The 20,272-nt window shown below is 51.1% G+C and overlaps 1 protein-coding gene across 1 annotated transcript; it reads right to left on the bottom strand.

Moving 5' to 3' along the window:
* Positions 1 to 6,876: 6,876 nt before the first annotated feature.
* FAM3D (FAM3 metabolism regulating signaling molecule D) lies at positions 6,877 to 11,096 on the bottom strand. Its single transcript, XM_062500766.1, has 9 exons — positions 11,069 to 11,096; positions 10,194 to 10,301; positions 9,852 to 9,872; positions 9,233 to 9,356; positions 8,937 to 8,995; positions 8,516 to 8,566; positions 7,438 to 7,522; positions 7,171 to 7,297; positions 6,877 to 6,966 (listed from the first exon to the last, which is right to left on the bottom strand). The coding sequence occupies exons 1-9, from the start codon at positions 11,079 to 11,081 to the stop codon at positions 6,877 to 6,879; spliced, it is 678 nt and encodes a 225-aa protein (XP_062356750.1). The 5' UTR covers positions 11,082 to 11,096.
* Positions 11,097 to 20,272: the final 9,176 nt, after the last annotated feature.

Raw genomic sequence — 20,272 nt, 5'->3', positions numbered from 1 at the left:
GGACCGTGGGTTTTCCTTGGGGTATCACAAGGCTCTGGCTGTTTCAGACCTTTTTGTCTTTCTGTGGCACAGGCTACAACACTTCTCTGGCCAGACTGTGTGGGTCCCTCACTAGTGGGGCAAGTAGTGCTTGTGGGAAAATCTCACCAGCAGCTCCCAGAAACGCTTGTCCTGTCCCACTCAGATGGAGGAGTTCTAAAGGATGTTGTCAAAGCTCTGTTTTCAGCATGGGCAGCCAGGTACTGTGGTTTGTCTGAACACGCAGAGTCTCTCTCCCTGGCACTGGCGTGCTGCCTCTTGTTGTTCTAAACCAGCCACAGAGCAAAGCTCCCTGCTCAGCAGCACGGCTAATCCGGGCTCATCTGACATTAGTGTAAACTGACACTCTTGGGAATTTGGGGACAGAGAACTTTCCCTGGGGAAACAGCCACTATGCAAACTCTGCTTTGAGAAAACGTGGAAAAAAGAAGTGGAGAGGTGCAGGTGCCTGGGAGCAACCTCCTCCAGTGCCAGAGGGTCTCGAGCATCTGCCCTGGCACCCTGGGGATCTGTTGCTGGTGGGGCTGTGCTTGCAGATTATTTGAAGGATGTTTGCTGAGGGATGTCAGCCACACCAGTGGGGCTGAAGCCCTGTGGAGCAGAGGAATCAGCAGGGAATCATCACCAGCTCAACAGACACTCAGCACCCCCTCTGCAGCATCCATGAACCAGCCTGTGGCAAAGTCCTTGCCCTCCCTTCAAGAGAAGGGCACCCCAGCAAAAGTTTGTGTCTTGCTGGAAACCTGCTGTTGGCCTGGGCCCACAGAACACTGGTGATACGAGAACAGGTTTTTTTGGGACTAGATGCAGCCTTTTAAAGTAAAAATGTCCCCGGAGCCACGCTGGCAGCCTTTCTAGTCCCTTTTGTTGTGGAGCTGGGGATTGCCTTGCGCTCTACAATCCACTACTGTAAACCCCTTGGAGTGCTGTTCTGGACTAATCTCAAAAGAGGTGCAGCTGAGACTGCTAATGCAGGCTGTGCTGGTGAGGGGTGCTGAGCAGTGCTCTGTGCTCCCTGTGGGTTTTCTTGGGGCTGCTGATGATAGATGGGTTCAGCCTGGCAGGTCCCTGTGCCCTGAGCTGTGCCTCAGGTCCCTGAGCCCGGTTCTGCAAGGGCTGGGGGAAGGGGAGCTTCCTTGCCTGCCACCTGGACTTATCCTGCTCATTAGGAGAGCTGGATCCTGCTGTTTATGCCCACCCTGGAAAGGCAGCAGAAAGAGTTGTCTTGCTTTCATCTCCCATGAGCATCAGCCTAAGGGAAAAGTGCCGGTCCAGGAGCTGCCAGTCAGACATCCCTGCTTGGTGCCAGCTGGGCAGTGGCACAGGCTTTTGTCAACCCAGGCAACATTCAGGAGGCTGAAATGGGAGTGACATCTCTGACCTTTTGGTACCCATGAAAGTAAAACTGTCTCAGCTTTTAGGAGCTGCCAAGAAGCTGGAGAGCCTGAGCTCCCGGCAGCGTTTCAAAGCCAGGCCATTCAGTACCGGGCTGTGGTGGGATCGTGGTGTTTCAGAGAGAGGGAACAGTGGGGAAGGCTGTCCAAAAGCAGCCTGGTCTGGTGGTCAGGAGGCTGGCATGGGCTGCTTTGTATGCAGCAGGGCTTAACTGGGTGGCGCTGGGCCAAGACTGACCTAACCAGCTTATTTCCCTGCTTCCAGTAATGCCTCTACAAATGCGCCGGAGCCTGAAGGTCAGGGCCATGTGAGCAGGGGCCTGAGGATTAGCTGTGGGCAGAGCATTGCTCCTCCTGGGTGTGCTGTAGCCCTGAGCCATGGGAACATCCGTGGCTCCTGTGTGTGCTGGAGCCAGCGTGGCTTTCGTACCTGGGATGGATAGGTGCTGGAGCAGCACAGGGCTGGCTGGCAGCAGCACCTCCTGCACCTGGCACTTGTCAGAAGTCCAGAAAAATAGATAAATGTTTACTAGTCTCACTTCAGCTCTGATTTTCCTTCTGGGTGTTGGTCACATTGGCCAGTGGGTTGCTTTTGCACATGTTTGCCCTGCAAGAGTGTCTAGCTCTGGTTTTGGAAGAAAGTCCAGCAAGTCTGCAAAATTCTGAAAGGCACTTGGTCCCTGTACCTCTGAAGGGCACAGTCATGCTCAGCTGAGCATGAAGGGTCCCTGGTGGGCCAAAGGGTCACTGCTGTCTCTATTTCAGTGGAAGTTATTGACCTACTGTGGTGCACAGGTGTGTTTCTCTTAGAGCTGGGAGATGAGCTATGGAAGCCTTATCCAGACAGGGTATTGCAACTGAGCAGGGGTGATGCATCTCTAGGCACTGATGTCATCAGCCATGGAAGTAAAATGACATCCAACAACATCCTCAGCACAACCATCTCTAGCCATCTCTGTAGGGCTCACTCCATAAAACTCTTTCCATTTTGAGCAGGTTGACTGCTCTCCCCAGGGATTTGGATGAGAGGGATACATGTTGGTGCTGTGGGACCTGGCCCAGCTCCTCCCTGTCCTGGGAGGGAGCTGGCACCAATTCCCAGGCCAAGAAATACTCGGTGCTTTCTCTGCACTGCATCTACAGGAGACATCCCAGAGGCTGCTGGATGCATTCAGAACAAATCTGACATTTCTCCCCGGAGAACCAAACTTTGTCTGTCCTAATGCCATGCTTTCAATGCTCTGATCCCCTCCTTGCTGTCCTGAAAGCCCCGGCAGGCCCCAGTGCTGAGCCCATTAGATGGAATTACTTAATCCGGCCCTGATGAGTGGCACCCACACCCAGGAGCGGGTCCCTTCCCCTAATCCCTCTCCGCCATCAGCCGCTTTAGCACGCGTGGAGCAAGAAGCCCCATGTGAGCAGATGGTGCCTTCTCCATCCCTTCTCACCACCAGCCCTGAGGAAAACCACCCCGGTACCTTTTTCCCGTGAGACGCGCCCATGGTCGGATGTGCTGGCTGTGCTCCAGTGCCCGGGCTGCGGGACCGGCTGGCTCTCGGTGGTCACAGCCCTGTCACTGCCGGGGGGACAGGCGGCCGTGCTGCTCACAGCCCCTCCGTGGCTCCTGTGGGGAGACGTGGGTGAAATCCAGCCCGTCTGCAGCAGGCTTGGGTGGGAAAGCTTGCTTTTCCTCCCTTCTTCCAGCACGTGGAGAACTCATTTTCTTCATGCACCTAACGGCTGGCTCGCACCCAGGCTCTGCCTGGGCACAAAGGCAGCTTTCATGCTGTGGATGCCCGGTTTCTAAGCCGGGATCCGTATTTTGAGAGGCTGTGGAAGATTACAGTAATTGCACTTGACAGGGCAAGATGTCACAGGATGCGGATTCGCCCAGCTGCGGCCCGACACCCGCAGATCCTTCCCTGTGGCATCTTTCCTAGATATTCCTTTGGTGCTTTGCCCAAATGAACCCCAAAACATAGAGGAAGGTTATCCCTCTGCTGCTTGTCAGCATCCTGGCTCTTGGCTTCTTTTGCAGCATTGGATTTTGCAAACTTTGCTTCCACAAACACCCCGGGCTGCTTGTTTGCTGCTGCAGCGTTGGTGCCTACTGTGACCCCAGGTGAGCCCAGGTTACCTGAAGCTGCATCCTGGGAGTCCGGGTAGGTCAGGCTTGTGTTTGGTGAAGACTCTGGGGATGCAGCACAGTGCAGACCAGCCAGGTAGGTGCCTGTCCCTGCAGTAATACAGCTTTCAAAATGCCACATCACTGGTATTTGGAGATTGCTGTCCCTGCACCCACTGTCCTTTTCAAAATATTTTAAAGAAATTAGCAAGTTCAATTTGACTCATGAATCCATATTTATTCCCTGCCTCCGTCTGGATATTTAAAAAAACTCTGATTTATTTATCAGGACACAGTGACTTTGGCAGGAATGGCTCTTCAAAACACTGGCTGCTACTGAAGGTCCCTGCACAGGAGTTGCATTTTTAACTCTCCCTATTTCTTGAAAACAGTGATGTACCTTAGTAACTGCCCTGTGATGGATTCAGAGCTAGTTTTAACTGCCTGTAGTGTGCTGAAATATAAATTTCCTTTATTTTGGCTTTAAACCAGATTTCTAATGTTCACTGAGAAGGGATAGGAAGAGTTTCCTGCAGCTGAATGGGGCTGGTTGTTTTTGGGGATGTAGTTGATGCTGGTTTACCCTGTGGAGCCACCTTTACAGCTCTTGGGCTGTTTTCAGTTTGGTTTATGAGTGAATCTAGATCCTCTGAGGGGCTTAAAATAGTTGGCATATTTATGCTGGCAGCTCGGCAGGGCTGTTGTGTCTGCTCGTTGTGTTATTTCTTGCTGCTGCCACGGGTAGGGATGATTCAGCGCTTGGGATTAACCGCTGTTGTTGCAGCAGATTTAGGGATCGATTTATGGCAGAGGTTTCCCTCAGTGCCATCAGGTGTGTGCCAAGAGCATGGGAGGATAAGCTGGGATAAAATACTACACCTCTTCGGGGATTCCTCTGTGATGGCTTTTTCCAGGGTTTCATTTCAGTTCTGCCTTTGGAAGTTCTTAAAGGTGTTACACAGTATGTGTGGGGATTTTTTCTTGTTTAGGGAAAACCAATTGATTGGTGGTGTTGAGTTTTGAATCCATGGTTTCATCCTTCAGGTGGCCAGCACAGGACAGGCTGTGTCCTTATCCTGCCTGTGCTCCTCACTTCTCCCCTGGTGTGACCTGAGGGCTTGGATAACCCTGTGAACTGCGTGCTAGGAGCTGTGCAGGGCCTTTTGGAAGCAGAAAAGGCTATGCAGTTCAGTCTGTTATCCCAGGCAGTTCCAAATGCTCCAGGAGAAACACTCCATCCTCACGTTCTGCAAAACTACTTGTCTGCTTCAGAGAATGGGGAAAAAACAGATACAATCATTGGAAATTAAAGTCTGTACATGATGCAAATTCATCCCTGTCGCTGATGACAGATAAGCCTGGCCATCACCTGTGCAGCTCATCTGATACCAGTGGTGCCGGGGCTCAGGGAGGGGCTGGGAACAGACCGCGCTTGGCTGATGCATCTGGACAGGAGCAGGGGCAGATGCTCCCCAGGTGCTCGGTGCTGGGCAGCAGTGGAGGCACTGCTCTAGGAGGACTATGGAGCTTTTCTGCCCTGCCTTTGGGCAGGGATCTTTCCTCTCCTGGTGGTGTCGGCTGGCCCCAGGCTTGGGTGCAGCTCCCGGTGTGTGGCTGACCTGAGTGGGTGCCAGCCCCCGTGCCTTGAATGGCTCCGGAGTGATGCTGGCTCCTGCTCTACCGGTAAAAGGCTCCCACCTATTGGTTGTGCTGCACAACTTCAGCTGCCCAGGAAACGTGCACATCCATCATCCATCCATCCATCCATCCATCCATCCATCCATCCATCCATCCATCCATCCATCCATCCATCCATCTCACCCTCCCTGAGGGCAAAACAAGGTTGGCACATCCCTGGCATTATCCTGATCTTTGATGGGAATGTGTTGCAGAGGATTTAACTTGGATTTAACCCAGTGTAAGAATGTGATAATAAGAGAACGCTTCAGAAAGTGCTCTGTCATTATGTCTACTTACCATGATTGCTCTTGAACACCTGAAAACTATGGGTGGGATGGACTGTGAGTACCCACCTTGAGGCCCATAAAAAGGAAGGCAAGACTGGTGAAAGATGTGGAGGGGCAGAATCACTGACCTTTGCCTTTCCCCCACCCCCACCAGCATTGCCTGCTGTGAGACACCCTGAAGCCTCTGGGAGCCGATGCTGTCCGCCTGGGAGAACCCCTGATCCTGCACCCCTGGACCAGAGTCACAGGGACTTGTGGAACCACAACCCTGCCCTGGGCGCGGCGGTGAGAGCACCGCGAGCGCACAGGGCTCGGCCGCAGGGACTGCCTGCATCCCGGAGGATGGACTGCTGCATTCCAGCCAAACTGCTCCACGGGTCGCGGAAGGCAGGTAAGATGCTTCAAACAGCAGAAAAAAAAAAGGGCAAAACCTGCTCTGCTCCCCCCACCCCATCTCAGCAGCAACAAAGGTAGCACAGTGAGGTGGTGACCTATCCTATGCTTTTAAAAGTAACTTCAGTATTTTCTAACTTTTCCCTACTTTTAACTTTCTTTCTCTTTGCCTCTCTTACTATTAAATAAAAAAGATATAATTTTTTTGGCATCAATATTTAATCTCGTTTGTTTTTTATCTCATTTTGGGGAATATATTGAACCTTCTAAGTTCTTTCCATTTTATACACAGAGACTTTTAGTTTTCTTCACTCTTCTGGGTTTCAACCAGTTTGTAACACCCAGGAATGATACTCTGGCCTGCAAATATTAACCTATATTGATGCATGCTATCCCTGTGGACTTCTGGACTTATTGTGGCTGTAGGAGACTGTAGGACATTGGCAAGAGCTCCAAGGGGAAACCACCAAAGTCTGAGCATCCCCAGGGATGGCATTACCCTGTGCCACGTGGGCAGGGGGAGCTCCTGTGTGCAGGGCTGTGGGATGGGTGATAGTGATGCTTGACTGGTGGCATGCTGTACCTGTGGGGGAAAGTGTTGATTATGCTTGCAAATGGAAGGGAGAAGGTACTGGTTTATAATTAGAAATCCCATTTAGAAAATTTACAAAACCTTCTACAAAGTTTTTGGTTTAAAGATAGAAAAATAGAATACCCAAAATTGACCCGTAGATGAGGATGGCTTGGCTGCAGCCTGGCCCCGTGTCTGCTCAGGCTCTGCAGGCACTTGTGCAGCTCTTCTCCAAGCCCCGCACAGTTCCTGCTGTCAAACAGCCAGTTCCCATAGCAGCTGCTGGACTCTGTGACATGGCAGTGGAGAGGCTGGAGTCCCCACGGTGGGGCTGGTGTCTCTGTGTGGCTGGTGAAGCTGCCCTCCGTGGCAGGCTGGAGTTGGATGCTAGTCCATCTTCCTGGGGGCACAGCCCTCCATCTCCAACAGCTCAGGCCAGCCATCGTATTTATTTGTCTCTTTATCATTTTTGATGCACTGCAGGAAAAAAGAGATAGGGAAAATGAATGAGGAGGTTGGAACAGCGAAGTTTGCAACATGGCAAAAGTTACAGCTGAGTTTGGCCTGGGGGATAATACCACTGGTCCTTGTCTTCTGCAGACAGGTGGGTGAGATGTAGCTTGGGAGGTGCCACGAGGAGGATGGAGCCTGCAGAGTTCATGGCAGGGGAGGGCCAAGTACCTTTTCAAAGGGGCTCTTGTTCATCAGCCCTTTTGCTCCCAAGAAGACCCAGTTGTCCCGGAAGCCCAGCTTGCCCACGTCGCTGCTGCCCAGCTCTGTGAAATATGCCCGTACTTCATCATTCATTCTGAAAGAGTGCAAGAAGGTGTCAGTGTGGTGCCAGGTGGGTGTCTCCTCTTTTACCCTCTGTTGGTGGCAGCAGCATGTTCAGTTCCCCCAGCTGTGTGTTTTTGGGGAGCCTGGTGTTGCTTCCATGGGCAAACTCACCTTGTGGCAGCATCATCGTAGCTTGCTACCAGCACAAGGGTGCCACGCTTGATCCCTTGGAGGAAGGTTTGCAGCTTGGTAATGTCTGGGAGGAAAGAGCATTAGGGAGAGAAAAAAGGGATTTAGAGAGTACTCTGCATGGTAGGTGGGGGAGCCTCCTCTGGCTTGGTGGGAAATAACCTGACTGTGCTGGTTCTAGGCAGGATTTGGGGGAATGGTGAGCTCCCAAATGATGCATTCCCCATCCTGTGCTCCCACCTGGGCTCTCCTGCAGTGCACAGGACTGATTTCCTCCTTTTGGTACAACTGTAGGGTGGAAATTCCTCCTAAACTTTGCTTGCTAACTCTCAAATCTAGTTGTGTGAATTTACTTCCCAACAACAAGAAATGAACCTGTTTGGCCCCAGAGCTGCCTTCCCTGCCATCATGCCTCTGGCTGTACTGGGGAATTGTTCTTCATCCCGCATCTGTGGGATGCTTGAATCCAATGCCCCATCTAGTGGCACATGAGCTGACTGCTGCCTTCTTCCCAGTGTCTCTCCCACTGAGCATCTTGCTCGTGAACTTGGCTGGGAATCTCGTTACATTGGTGATTCTCTTTAAAACTCCAGAGTTACCAAAAGCAGGTTGCAAACCCCAGGAGTGATTGAGGGGGCCATGTCTCCCCGAGCTCCTTCATTTATCCTGCTGTGAAAGGCAGTAGAATGAGCTGCTGCTCTGTCACCACCAGTATTCAAAAACTGAGTCACAGGTTGAAAAGTATCAGGATTCGTGTAATTACCTGATCTCAGAAAGTACCCTTCTCAAGTCTCAAGTGTCTTGGTTATTCAGGTTAGTGAAATCATGTTTTCCAGGCTATTGCAGGAGCAAAACACCAATCTTGGCTGTAGAAGCATTGTGAGGACTCCAGGCCTCACAGAAAGGTGGGCTTTTACCACCCAGGCTGGCAAATCTGGTCAATGTCCACTTGACTTTATCATTAAATACATGACAGGGAAGCAGCTGAAGTAGCCAGCAGCCAGCAGTGCTGTGTGAGCCCTGGCTGGGAACCACGAAGCAGCAGAGTGACTGTGCTTACCTCCAGAGTACATGTCGAAGGAGTCGGTTTTCAGGAGCTGCCCAGTTGTTCCTGAAAGGTTAAAATTGAAAACAGAGCACAGTGAGTTTCCACTGGGATGGCTCTGGCCTTTGCCTGGCCATGAGCCCGGGGTTCTTTGCAAAATGCTTTGGTCTTCCCTCAGTGTGTTGCAACTGCAGTGACAGTGACTGTGTTGCCTGGGAGGAGTTTGTGGAGTTGGTTGTGCACATCCCAGGTGGGTTTGTTCCCTTCTCCCTGGCACTGCTTTCAACCATAATTGTGGCTGTGCTCCCCATGCAACACCACATGGTTGGTACTTTTGGCTCAGCCACAGTGCCTGGGATGGGTTCTCCACTGGCCTGTGCTTTCCTGGGGAAGGAAGGACAGTGGGGAGAAGGGGGTCAGTGCCTGCCTGACTCACCATTCACCAGTGCAATGTTCAGGCCTCTGCCAATGTTGTTTTTCACGTTGCTCATGAGGCTGGAAAGGAAAGCAGAGAGTACCAGTGAGTGCAGGGATGCCCTGGAGAAGCTGATGCCAGTGAAACTGGTGGGGCAATGGCAAAATAACCAGAAGTGGTAGCAAAGAAATCTATTTAAATTTTTTTTAACCACAAATACACTGTGAGGGCCATTGATGTGCTTGGCAGAGGCCAAACTTGCCCTCTTGAAGGCCAGGCTAGCCACAGTTGCCTTGTCCCTGCCATGTTCTGCTTACACCAAGTCTTCAAAGCAGATTGAGGGTCCCACCACATTTGCAGCACCACTGACGATCTTGAAGGCAAAATAATTCTGGGGGCAGCTCTTCTGGTTCCCACACTTGTGCCGGGGCAGCTTCTCACCTGTGAGGGAGGAGTGGAGACAAAAGTCATGGCTTTGTCCCCATGGGGAGACACTGGCCATGTCCCTGAGGGACTGAGCAGGGCTGGCCCTGGGATACAGTGGGGCACGAAGGGGCAACACCTGGACCAACTTCTTGTATGGAGGCTTGTCCTGGGGCCGGGACCAGCTTCTTATTTGAGGTTTATGGTGCCAAGGCCAGGTGCTGCTCCAGGTATGACACAGGGTGTGTGCCAGGAGCATTTGGAGCTGGTGTCCAAAAGCCCCTTGGGGCTTTTCTGCTCACAGTTTCCCCATTCTTGGCCAAGGGAGGGACCCACCCGGGAGGGACCCACCCACCAAAGACCCCATTGCTGTGTGCAGTAGCAAAATCCCCCGTGTTTGGAAGAGGGGGATTTTTGCCTCAGGGAAGGGGCTCTTGAAGGAGATCTCACGCTTCCACCATCCCCCTGAACCCTGGAGAGGAGTTGTGTGATGAAGTCGACAGCGCTACTCACTCCTGGGCTTGTTCGTGGCACCTGTGGGTATCAAGCAGGAAGATTAGACAGCCTGGAGAGCTGCTGGCTCTTCCCCAAGCCAGGAGCGGCTGCTTAGGCACCAGCTCTCTAAAACTGCTTCTCAGGGTTGCAGGCATTCCTGGACCCATCCACCCCAGTGCACTTCCCAGCACATTGTCCTAGTATGTGTCCACTGTGCTAGTGGTCAGAGCTGATGGCTAAAGCCTTGGCCAGAGGCTGCAAATACAAGTGGTTAGGGCGACTACATCCAGCTCTGGGGCTGGCTCACAATGGAACTCTGGCACCCTCCCTGTGGACCCCTCTGGATCCGTTGGTGCTCACCCAGCCAGCTCCGCAGGCTGATGGCTTTCCAGCTGCGGTGGAAGTAGGTCTGCAGGATGAACCACGTGCCCAGCAGGGTGATGAGCAGCACCGTGTAGCGGATCACACCTGCAGGGGTGGGAGAGCAGCCAGGTGAGAGCAGCAGCTGCAGCACGGGGTAGGCACTGGATCATCCCTCTGGTTTCTTGGGATCTGATCTGTGTGTCCCAAGGTTACCAGGCACAGGGTGACAGCCAGGGCTTGGCTTGCTTGGTGTGGGAAGGCAGCTTACAATCCCTCACCCTCCAAATGGATTCTGATCTCTTAATTACCATCTCCAGAGTATGTGGTGATGCTCAGATAGACATTATTGCTCTGCTGGGAAGCACTGTTCAGATTTCTCTCTATGTTAAAGTAAATCTGATAATTACTCAGAAAGCTATGTAAATCCAAATATTTCTTATGTTCCCAGTGCTGGGAAGGCTGCTATCCCCCAATTAGTCACTAGCTACAGCCGAGCAGCTGCTGATACAACTGTGATTGGCATTTGGCTTTAAAGCAGCGCTCATCAGAGCAAAACGTTCCAGTCCTGCATGGAAAGAGAGCAGAAAAATGTACTTTTATTGCAGCTGAATGGCTCTTATGGAACCAGGAACGTCTCAATAGCCATCTCGTCCCAGTCACAGAAGGTTTCACTGGGAAAAATACAACAGGCTGAAATCTACACAAATCTCGTATGAGGTTTTTACCTCATGCTTATACAAAGGCCCTTTCCCATGCTCCTGGCAGGGGAAGGGCAGGATTGCTGGGCTTGGAAGGCATCATGTAAAGGAGAAGGAGGCATAAAGAACCCTAGTAAAACAGACAGAGAAAAGCAAATATGTGCTCTTCCTTACCTGTTACCCGCATAGTGGTGGGCAGAGAGAGAACAGATAGGAAGGACTGACAGTACCAGGTCACCCTGAGGAGAGAAGGGAATGCCTTAAGGAGTGCCTGTAACCCACCAAAACCAGGCAGATTTTAGATGAGAGGATAATTGCTATCTTTAGTTACATTTGCAATAGTGAAGATGTCACCAAAGATACACAAACTCTTGTCAGGCGGAATTGTTCGGTCCCACCCTGATCAAATCCTGGAGCAGGCAGCACTGACCCAACTCACTTCCTTCTGGAGCCTCAGAGCCCTCCCCACCATGTGCTGCCCCATGTGCTCCTGGTTCATGCCCTGTTCTCGAAAATGGACCAGCCTTTTCTGTTCTGCTGATAGCAATGAGGTGGACACTTTGAGTCACAGCTCTGCTATATTTTCTTCTGGGATGATGCAAAGAAGATTTCAAATATTAGGCACTGCAAAATACTGTCTGAGGACAAGCTGTGATCTGGCCTTGGAATCTCTGGGAACAAGCTTAAACATTCCTTAAAATTCAAAAGAGAAGGGAAGAAGGGCAGCACCACTATGCTGAGGAGAGCAGCCAGCTTTGTGCACACCTGACTTAAACGCAGAAATATTTCCACCTGGCCAAATTCTGGAGCGTCTTCACCCTGTGGACAGGGCGTGGTTGTAATTTGGAGCATGGACTATTTCCTACCCGGGACAAATCCATCTGCTGCCCTCTGTCCCACTGCCACCCCACACACTGGGCTCCCCCAGGGGCTGGGACCACTCTTACCTTTGGGATTTGGGGCAGCAGCCTGTTGAGCCTCTGTCCTGGAAACCACGCTGGAGCCCTCCGGGGAATTGTCACTTGCGAGATGGGTGCTGAGAGTTAATGAGCCTGATGTTAACTAAACCACCCCTTTAGTAATGTTTGACAGAAAATTTGTGAACGAGCTGTGCTGAGAGTTGCTTTTCCTGTTTGAAGGGTAAATAAGGAGCAGCGGGCTGTAGCAGGGCTGGGCTGGATGTTGATTTCAGGCTGCTGCGTCATGAGGAAGGCAAGAAAAGCTTTTCCTCCTGCCCAGCCCTGCTCCGGATCCTCTCCCAGGGCTGGCTGTGTTACTGACCGTGGCCGTGGAGCAGCCCTGGGCTGGAAGGACCTGGGTCCCCCACCAGTACCCTGGGGAGATGCTCCCCATGGCTTCCCTTACACCCGGGGGTGGGTTGCAGCATCACTGTCCGGGGTTTTTAGACAGCCCTGCAGTGATGTTTCAGCTGATGTTTCTGAGCCAGGCACTTCTTCCCATGAGACCCCTCTGCTGTCCCCACACCTGCTGTGACACTGCAGCAAGGACGGTGTGCCAAAGCTGCTTCAGCACGGAGCTACCAGCTTCCATTGGGAAACTGGCCCACCTGCATTGTGGGGGAAGCCTTGGGAGGTATTTGTGTCCCCCCATGTACCGAGACAATGTGTTTTTGATAGTCTATCAGCTTCCCAGCAGCATCTCCCCTCCCTCTGCAGCTATTCCTCCCAGAGGAAGGTTGGCTGTGAGCAGGAGTCTGTCCCCATGGGAGGTGGCAGGGGGTCTGTGGTGCCCTAAGCTCTTCCCCACAGCCCAGCCCTCAGCACAGTTACTCTGAAATGGATTTTAAAGCTTGTGTCAGAGCTAGCATGAGCAAGCCCATTTCACTGACCTGGTATAAGAGACACAGATCTGAAAAAGGACAGTTTAAAGGTTTTAGAGGACAAACATTGCCTGTGGCTGGATCTGGAGGGGCAGAGGCTCTTCCCTTTTTCTCCTTTCAGCATGAAGTTTATAAACACAAGGACTGTCTTCCCATTTCTGTCTCCCCATCCCAGTGCCTGATCTGATGATGGGGTTGGAAAATGGGGCCAGTTCTCACAATCCCTCTTGGCAAGTTGAGAAGACTTCAAAATTGATATTTGTTTGGGAGCTTGTCTTCCTCACAAGTGCCATGAGCAGAGCCTGGATCTGGTGAGAATTCAGACCTGGGTTGTGATTTGAACATAGTGAGTGCAGCAAAACTCCACTGGGTTTGCAAAACCTTCCCTGTTTGGTCCCCAGTGCTATAGTGAGCACTGGCCTCATTGGGGCACATTGCACAGTCCTCCCCTTCACCAAAGTTGTGTTTTTTCCTTGCACATATTGACTTCATCGCAGAGGAAGAGAAATGGAAAAATAAACCAATAAATGCCCGTGCTTTAGGGAAGTCATATATTTCTTTGGGCTATTTATCTTAACCTTAATCCCAGATAAAATTTATTGGGTGAAGTCCCTGGGTGGTGGAATTCCTGGAACCTGATTGCATTACAAGAGGGAGGCCCTGTCCTGGAATTTCTATTATATTATTTTTTAATTGTTTGCATTGATAATTTTGTTTTTTCTTCTTAGGATTGTGCCAGAATAAAAGGCACCTGTTCTCTGGCATCTTGCTTAAATAAACATCCCAGGAACAACAAAGTTCTTGGACAAATATTGCTGGAGAGGCTCATGGTGTTGTAAAGCAAAAGCTCCACTCAAGCCTGCTCTGGCCTGAAGTGCCGCTTGGCGGAGCTGAGTCACTGCTGCTGGGAGGAACAGACAGATCCCTGCCCTCCCAGGGAGGCTTTCCAAGACGTACCAGGTGAATGTTCCTGTTCTCCCTCTAAGCTGCAAGAAAACTTTACTTCCCTTTCCCACAAACTTCTGCCTTTTTTTTCCTTCCCTGCTTTTGAGCCCCACATGTCCCCCTCTCTCCCAACAGGTCCCTGAGTGTGAACAAAACCATTTTGATGCAGAGTGGGGATGCAACTCCAAAAAAGGTTGACTGCCAGATGCTCACAGCCACTGAGTTACCCGTCCAAAAGCTAGGATTTTCCTGCACAATTAAATTCAGGGGTGCAAGGAGGGACTGGCAGGGTGCGTGCACATCCACCCTGTGTTCAGGGTTTATCACCACAGGAGAATGGAGGATGCTACAGTGCCATTTTCAGTCTCAAAAGGAATAAATCTGACTAAACTTTGCTGAGTTGCTCAATAGGATGGTGTTGTTTGCTAGAGAGCTTGTACATTTCCTTGCTTATAAAAATGCTTGGCCAGCTTCTGCAACCCCCAAATGGATGGAGAGGGCATCTTATGGCAAAACTGGCCCTGGCACAAGCCCACAGTTATCCGGGGTGTTGACCAGTGTTTTGCTGCTTTCTACCAGAAAGCACTTGGTACCTTGTGTCCTCCTACTCTTCCATCTAGTCTGGCTTCTCAAAACTCCGCATGATGCCACCAGTTTTTTAAAGGAAGTAATTCTGTCCCTACTCGTGCTGTGTGGGCAGCCAAGACCTGATCCCTACACCAACCTTGGACAAGCCCCACGCTCTGGACAGTGAATACCCTGCAAATTCATCCATAGCCAAGATGAGCTGCCCCCCACATCACAGAGCTGATTCCAGCACATCACAGCTCCCCATTCACACAGGGATTTCATTAGGTCAGCCCATGGCACCCCACGGAAAGGATGCCAGCTTCCCCTTCACCTCCAGCCTACGAGAAGGAAGAACCAAAACCTTCCCCATGCAACCCCCTAACCTGTCAGTAAGCCAAAAGAAAAGTGCAGCAGGAAGACATTATTTCAGTCATGCTCTAGTAAACGCATCTCCCCGGTCGGGATGGGACAAGCCCGCGTACCGCTCAGTGTCCCGGCCGTGCCGTCCCTCTCCGCGGGCTGTGCGGGCGCTGCGGCATCCCGGGAAGGATGTGCGGCTCCATGTGCCCGGCAGCTGCCCGGCCTGCCCAGCCCCCTGTGACCCGTGGCACCTCCCCAAGCCTCATCTCCGTGGCTGGCGTGGAGCTGGGCGCAGCCCACGGGGCACAGCGGCCGCAGCGCTGGGAGCAGCTCTCCCGCGGGAGGAGAGCGCTCATTGATTGCCGCGGCCACGTGCGTTTCCTTGGCAGGCGTTCTCCACCTTGGCCCTTGCCTATTTGGCACGTCAGAAGAGGGAACCCTCTCCCAGGGTGACTTTCTGCTCTTTCACCAGACCGGCGCACGGGGCTGGCAGGGGTGCTGCAAAGGGAACGGGGCATGAATCCAGGAGTGGTGTTCCCCAAATTGGGGTAAAACCAGAATAACCTGATCTGTCGGGATTTCCCCCCAGCTGTGCTGCGTGTGTGTGTGTGTGTGTGTGGGCTGGCCCTGAGTCCTGCTTCTCTGCCTCTCATTTACGGGAAGCTGGAGGTTGCTCTTCCAAATAAGCATTTGTTTATCCATCCAGCAACAGTCATGAATTCAAAAGGAGTCCTGTGTTAACTCAAGGTTAAGAGTTAGGCTGTTCTCTTTTTAATCATTTATCATTGTTATTATTATGGTTCTGAAGGAAGAAATCAATCCTGGTGTTAGCACCAGGGCCTATTTTTTCCAAAGTTGGACCTCATTTACCTGGCAGCCAAGAACAAAAGTGTTGCCATTTATTCTTTCCTTTTTCTTTTCCATTCTTACCACTTAGAAGAACTAAACGGTTTCTCTTGGAGCTTTTAAAGCAATTTTCATCCAAGAACCAGTGGAGGAGATGTGGGGCTGGCAGTGACAGAACTGCCTTTGGGACTGTGGCTTGCACAGGGCTGGAGCAGAGTCCCTGTGGGACCAGTGCTGCTTCCTGATAATTAGTTTAATACCTGAGGGTGATCTCTGTATAAAGCTGTGCTCTGAGCTTTTCTTTGCCTCCCCCCAGCTCTGGTGCTTAGTGCTGGGCAAGAGGTTCAGGAGGTGCTGAACACCAGGGGAAATCACAGCCTCTAAACCAAACCCTTCCAAACAGGGAGCAGAAAAGCAAACACACGCCTGGACTCTGCACTGGGATAATTATTGCCCTCAGAAGGAAATTTTAGCTGCGGTGAGAGTCTGAGCTTAAACAGCACAGTCTAAATCAAAACCCCTCTTGCTCTCTGGGGAAATATCCTTCCTATTAGTTTGTTTAGCTGCTGGCAATAACCGGCTCAGCTCAATAACAAAATGCCCCAAGCCCTGGAGTGCCACAGCTCTCGTCCCTGCTGTGTCCCCTGCTTCCTGCCCCTGCAGGAGCAGCCCATGGCATGGGGATTGTAACACCCTGGGGAGGCCTGCTCCATGATGAGTTTTGCCACCTATTTCAAGGGAACTGAGGCCAAGTCCTCTATGGGGATAGAGGTGTTTCTTCTGCTTGCAGAGAAAATACCATCAGCAGGGCCAGGAGCCTCCAACAAGGAAATCTCATGTGAAATGCTTCTGCTCCCTGGAGCTGAGCATTCAATCCAAGATGTTTTCCTGAAACCACAGGAAAGGATGAGGAACTGTGGGCTTTCCTTGTGGCACACACTGGTGTGGGGAGCCCTTGTGTCATGTCTCTGCTTCCTGTGGTAGCCCAGGTTTTGCCCATCCACTGTGGCACACAGCAAAAACGGGCTTTTAAGTCCCACCTAACATTAGGGAATGTGTCAAGTGCTGGGAGTGGGGCATCAGCTTAGTTTTGACTCAGCAAATAATTAACTGGTGCAGTGCAATTACATTGCATCAAGTCTCATTCGCAGGCTCCCCCAGGGGGTTCTGCATGATATAGAAAAAGAGGAAATAAGAAAAAATTAAAATCTATTGTTTAGATTTAAAAATATCAAAAAGCTGGTATCAAAAGTGGTGTCAAAATGTGGTATCAAAAAGCTGCCAGACTGGGGAATGAATAATCTGTGGTGCAAACTCACTGCACTGTGACCAGAACTGTGGTAGATCAGCAGGAGCAAGCTAGCGAGGGAAGCACTGGGACACCGGTTCCAAGAAAGTGGCTGCAGGACTGTCCCTCCCAGGACAGAAAAGGTCAACACTGGGAGGAGGTTTCCCCCAAAGATCCCTTGTTGGTCAGTGCCAAGAAATACTGCTTTTAAGGAGTGTGTTCACTGGGATAAACTGATGACAAACTCTCTTAGGAAAGGTTTGGCCACTGATAAGCACAGTGGGCGTATGGCTTCAGATTGCTCCTGCCAAACTACTGCAGATGTTAAATGTAGCTCCTCTGAAAGGAAACGATCCGTAACTTGTGTGTTTGTCTTGTGCTAAACACCACCTGCACCTGCCGCATGCCACGTGCGAGGGAGGAGGGAGGGCGAGGGCTGTCCCTGCAGCCCGCACATCCCACCTGTGCCACTACGGAGGATTACTCACCCTCCACTAAGCAGTGCCGCGTGTACTCACCTCTCCTCTCCCCTCCCACTTTTGCAGAGGTCAGTAATCAGCACCGTTCCATTGGCCAAAGAGTGAATCATGCCAACAAACCGATGACACATCCCGAAGGTTTCACGGGTGACCGAGTATCCGGGTGAGACACCGGCACTTACCTAGATGGGAGGGATTGCGTGAGGACAAAGTTCTGTAGGAGGGCTGATATAACCATATCGGACAGAAAGGTGAGGAAGCAGTTCCACGGGAGGAGGCGGGCGCTGTTTGGCCGGCAGGGATTGGGTGGCGGCGGGTTCCTGGCAGCTCCGTGTGCCGGCTGCTGGGGATGCTGTTGTGTAGCGCATCCTGCGCCCGCCGAGCCCCGCGCACCGCCGGCTCTGCGGCTGGGAGAGAAAAATAAACAAGGCAAGTCATAGCCGCTTTTACTATTAAACGAGAAATTAGCTCGTGCGGTGCTAAGCCCCTGGTCTGTGAGCCCAGCACAGCCAATCTGCTTTTATTGTTCTGCAGGACTCCTCTGCAACAGAACGATGACAAATACCAGGAATTAGTGTGGTGTAATTACTCCGTATTAGCCGAATTCACAGTATAGACACAGATCATAAACAGCCATTGATTATTCCTAATTTCACATTTTTACCTTTCTGAATTGCAGCAATTATGCCTGTCTGAGGGAATTAGTTTCTCTTTCAGCCCTGCAGGTTCCCAGTCACTGCCCTTCCTTTCAGAGACTTTTTAATGCTGAAAAATAGGACATTCAACACAAATCCCTCGCTACTCCTAAAATAAAATGTCCTCCCCTTCCCCCCTCTCCTCAGTCCCTAAATCCCTCTGACTTCGCAGCCCAAAGGTTTCTCCTTTTGCTGCCAGCTACCTCAAGATGCAGGTGGGTGTTTGGTGTGTTCTGTAATAGTCGGGCCACAGCTCATTTCGTCCTGGGCTGTTGCAGAGAGATCAGCAACCCTGGCTCTTGGTGCAGCTCTTGCAAAGATGCCTGTGGGAAGGGGCCTGGCAGCACCAAGGCTCAACATCCTGTTGCTGGCTGGTCCATGCAAGCAGTGCTCCTGTTAAAGCATTGTCTCTTTTCTGATATGGGCCAAGACATGATTTACAAAAGCTAATTTGAACCCCTGGTGAAATTGTGTTGAGGGTACTCCAGCTGGGTAACACCTGCACGCTTCCCAGACAAGCTCTGTGAGAGAGGCTGGTAGACCTCAGCACTTCCTTGCTACAGACTGCAAGCAATATTAATAAAAATGAATGCAGATATAAATTATTAATATTTGCACGGGAAATTTCTAACCCTATTAGTATCATATCGTTAGATTTGTTTCTTGTGCACAGGCAGTGATTTCATTACAAAGGGTAGCAGAGCGTAATGCCAGCTCTGCCGTGCTGGCTTGGTCAATTAATGATGAGAGGGGAAAGAATCTGTTGTTTGTCTATGGCAAGGCCTTTGGGACTTCTCCTTTTGCTTTGCCCCTAGTATACACTGAGGGGTGGTGGGTGACTGCCCCCAGGTACGTGCTGCACTCACAGATGTGCTGGAATGTTAAGCTGGAAGTGGGGGGCTCAGCCCAGAGGAAAGGAGACTCAGGGAGGTCCTCACTGCTCTCTACAACTCCCTGAAAGGAGGTTGCTGCCAGGTGGGGGTTGGTCTCTTCTCCCCAGTAGTGAATGATAGGACAAGAGGAAGTGGACTCAAGCTGCACCATGGGAGTTCTAGATCGGATATTACGAACAATTTCTTCACCAAAAGTGTTGTCAAGCATTGGAATAGGCTGCCCAGGGAAGTGGATGAGTCCCGGGAGGGATTTAAAAGACATGTAAATGTGGCTCATGGGTCGTGGTTTAGTGGTGAACTGGGCAGTGCTGGTAGCACAGTTGGACTCCATGATCTTCGAGGTTTTTCCGACCTAAACAACCCCATGACTATAAAGTTCTATAAAGGGATGAGGGTCCAAAAAGCCTCTGGTCCAAAGCACGTCTCACTGCTGGCATCGGACAGGAGTTATTTATTCCAGGCAGTGGCTGTGGCCATTGAGCAGCAGCAGCAGTTTTTTATTGCATCCATTCTAGGACACTGAAGAAAGATTATGCATGCTTGCACCATGCCAGCTTTTTATTAGATTGCAGGCAGGGGTTAAACTGATCCTTGTCAGCACAAATATAATGCCCAGGGTGATGGGAGCAGCATAAATTGAGGACAAGAGGTGGCCGCTTTTACCGTGGCTCTCAAGAATGCTCTGCTGTTTTACTGCATCGTTTGCTCTTTAATTGGGATATTTCCCTCTGGCCAGGGGATGTCTTTCCTTTTTTTTGCCAGTGAGGTGCAATAAATAAATGGGCTGAGATACAGACTCTGAGGGGAGGTGAAGTACAGAGGGTGGATGAGTGACTGTACCAGAGCCCTTTGAATGTCCCCAGTTTGCCACGGTTGCATGTGTGTTGGTACATCTTTCCCAAGCTGGGGACATGGGCAGGGGGTGTCCTGTGGTGGCAGGGGCTCCACAGTATTGCAAATCACACAGGGGCTTCATCTATTTGTCACCTCCATCTTTTTCATAGTACTCATATCATGAGGTGATGGACCTTAGTGCTGGGTCAGTGGGGTGTTTGTGGCTACTTCTGGTGTGTCTGTGTCATTGAAAAGTAGATATTTGAGGGGCACATGACAGTCCAGCACACAGGGCCAGCCAGACCTGCTGGTTGGTTACAGCAGAGCAGGATATGGAGTTCTGACACATGGCCACCCCAGCTTGGGGCTGCAGGGCAGTTGGGGGGGGGGTAAATAAAGTCCTCATTCAGTTATCCTGCTATTATTTACCTGCAGGAGTAGATTAATTAGATGTCTTCCACCCCCACTCCCCACCCTCCCTGTGCTGTCAGCAGAGGAAATCCTGCTTTTGTGCTGCTAATAGACCTCACAGATCCAGTAAAACATTACAGTGCAGACAAAATGTCTCTTTAAAAGTTCAATAGAAATTCAAACTCTCCACTGAGAACAAAGCCAGTGGGGCTTTTTG

Source organism: Cinclus cinclus, chromosome 12, assembly GCF_963662255.1.
Source record: "Cinclus cinclus chromosome 12, bCinCin1.1, whole genome shotgun sequence".
Classification (NCBI taxonomy): Eukaryota; Metazoa; Chordata; class Aves; order Passeriformes; family Cinclidae; genus Cinclus; species Cinclus cinclus.
Note: the sequence above shows the minus strand (reverse complement) of the source record. Positions and strands in the feature narration are given on the sequence as shown.

Bases quoted from the DNA above. Each gene is read 5' to 3' on its own strand.
- FAM3D (XM_062500766.1), bottom strand. The intron at 8,996-9,232 runs GTAAGCAGAACA...TTTCCTTTCCAG, and splicing joins ATCTGCTTTGAAGACTTGGT to CCTCATGAGCAACGTGAAAA. The intron at 8,567-8,936 runs GTGAGTCAGGCA...TTAACCTTTCAG, and splicing joins GAACATTGCACTGGTGAATG to GAACAACTGGGCAGCTCCTG.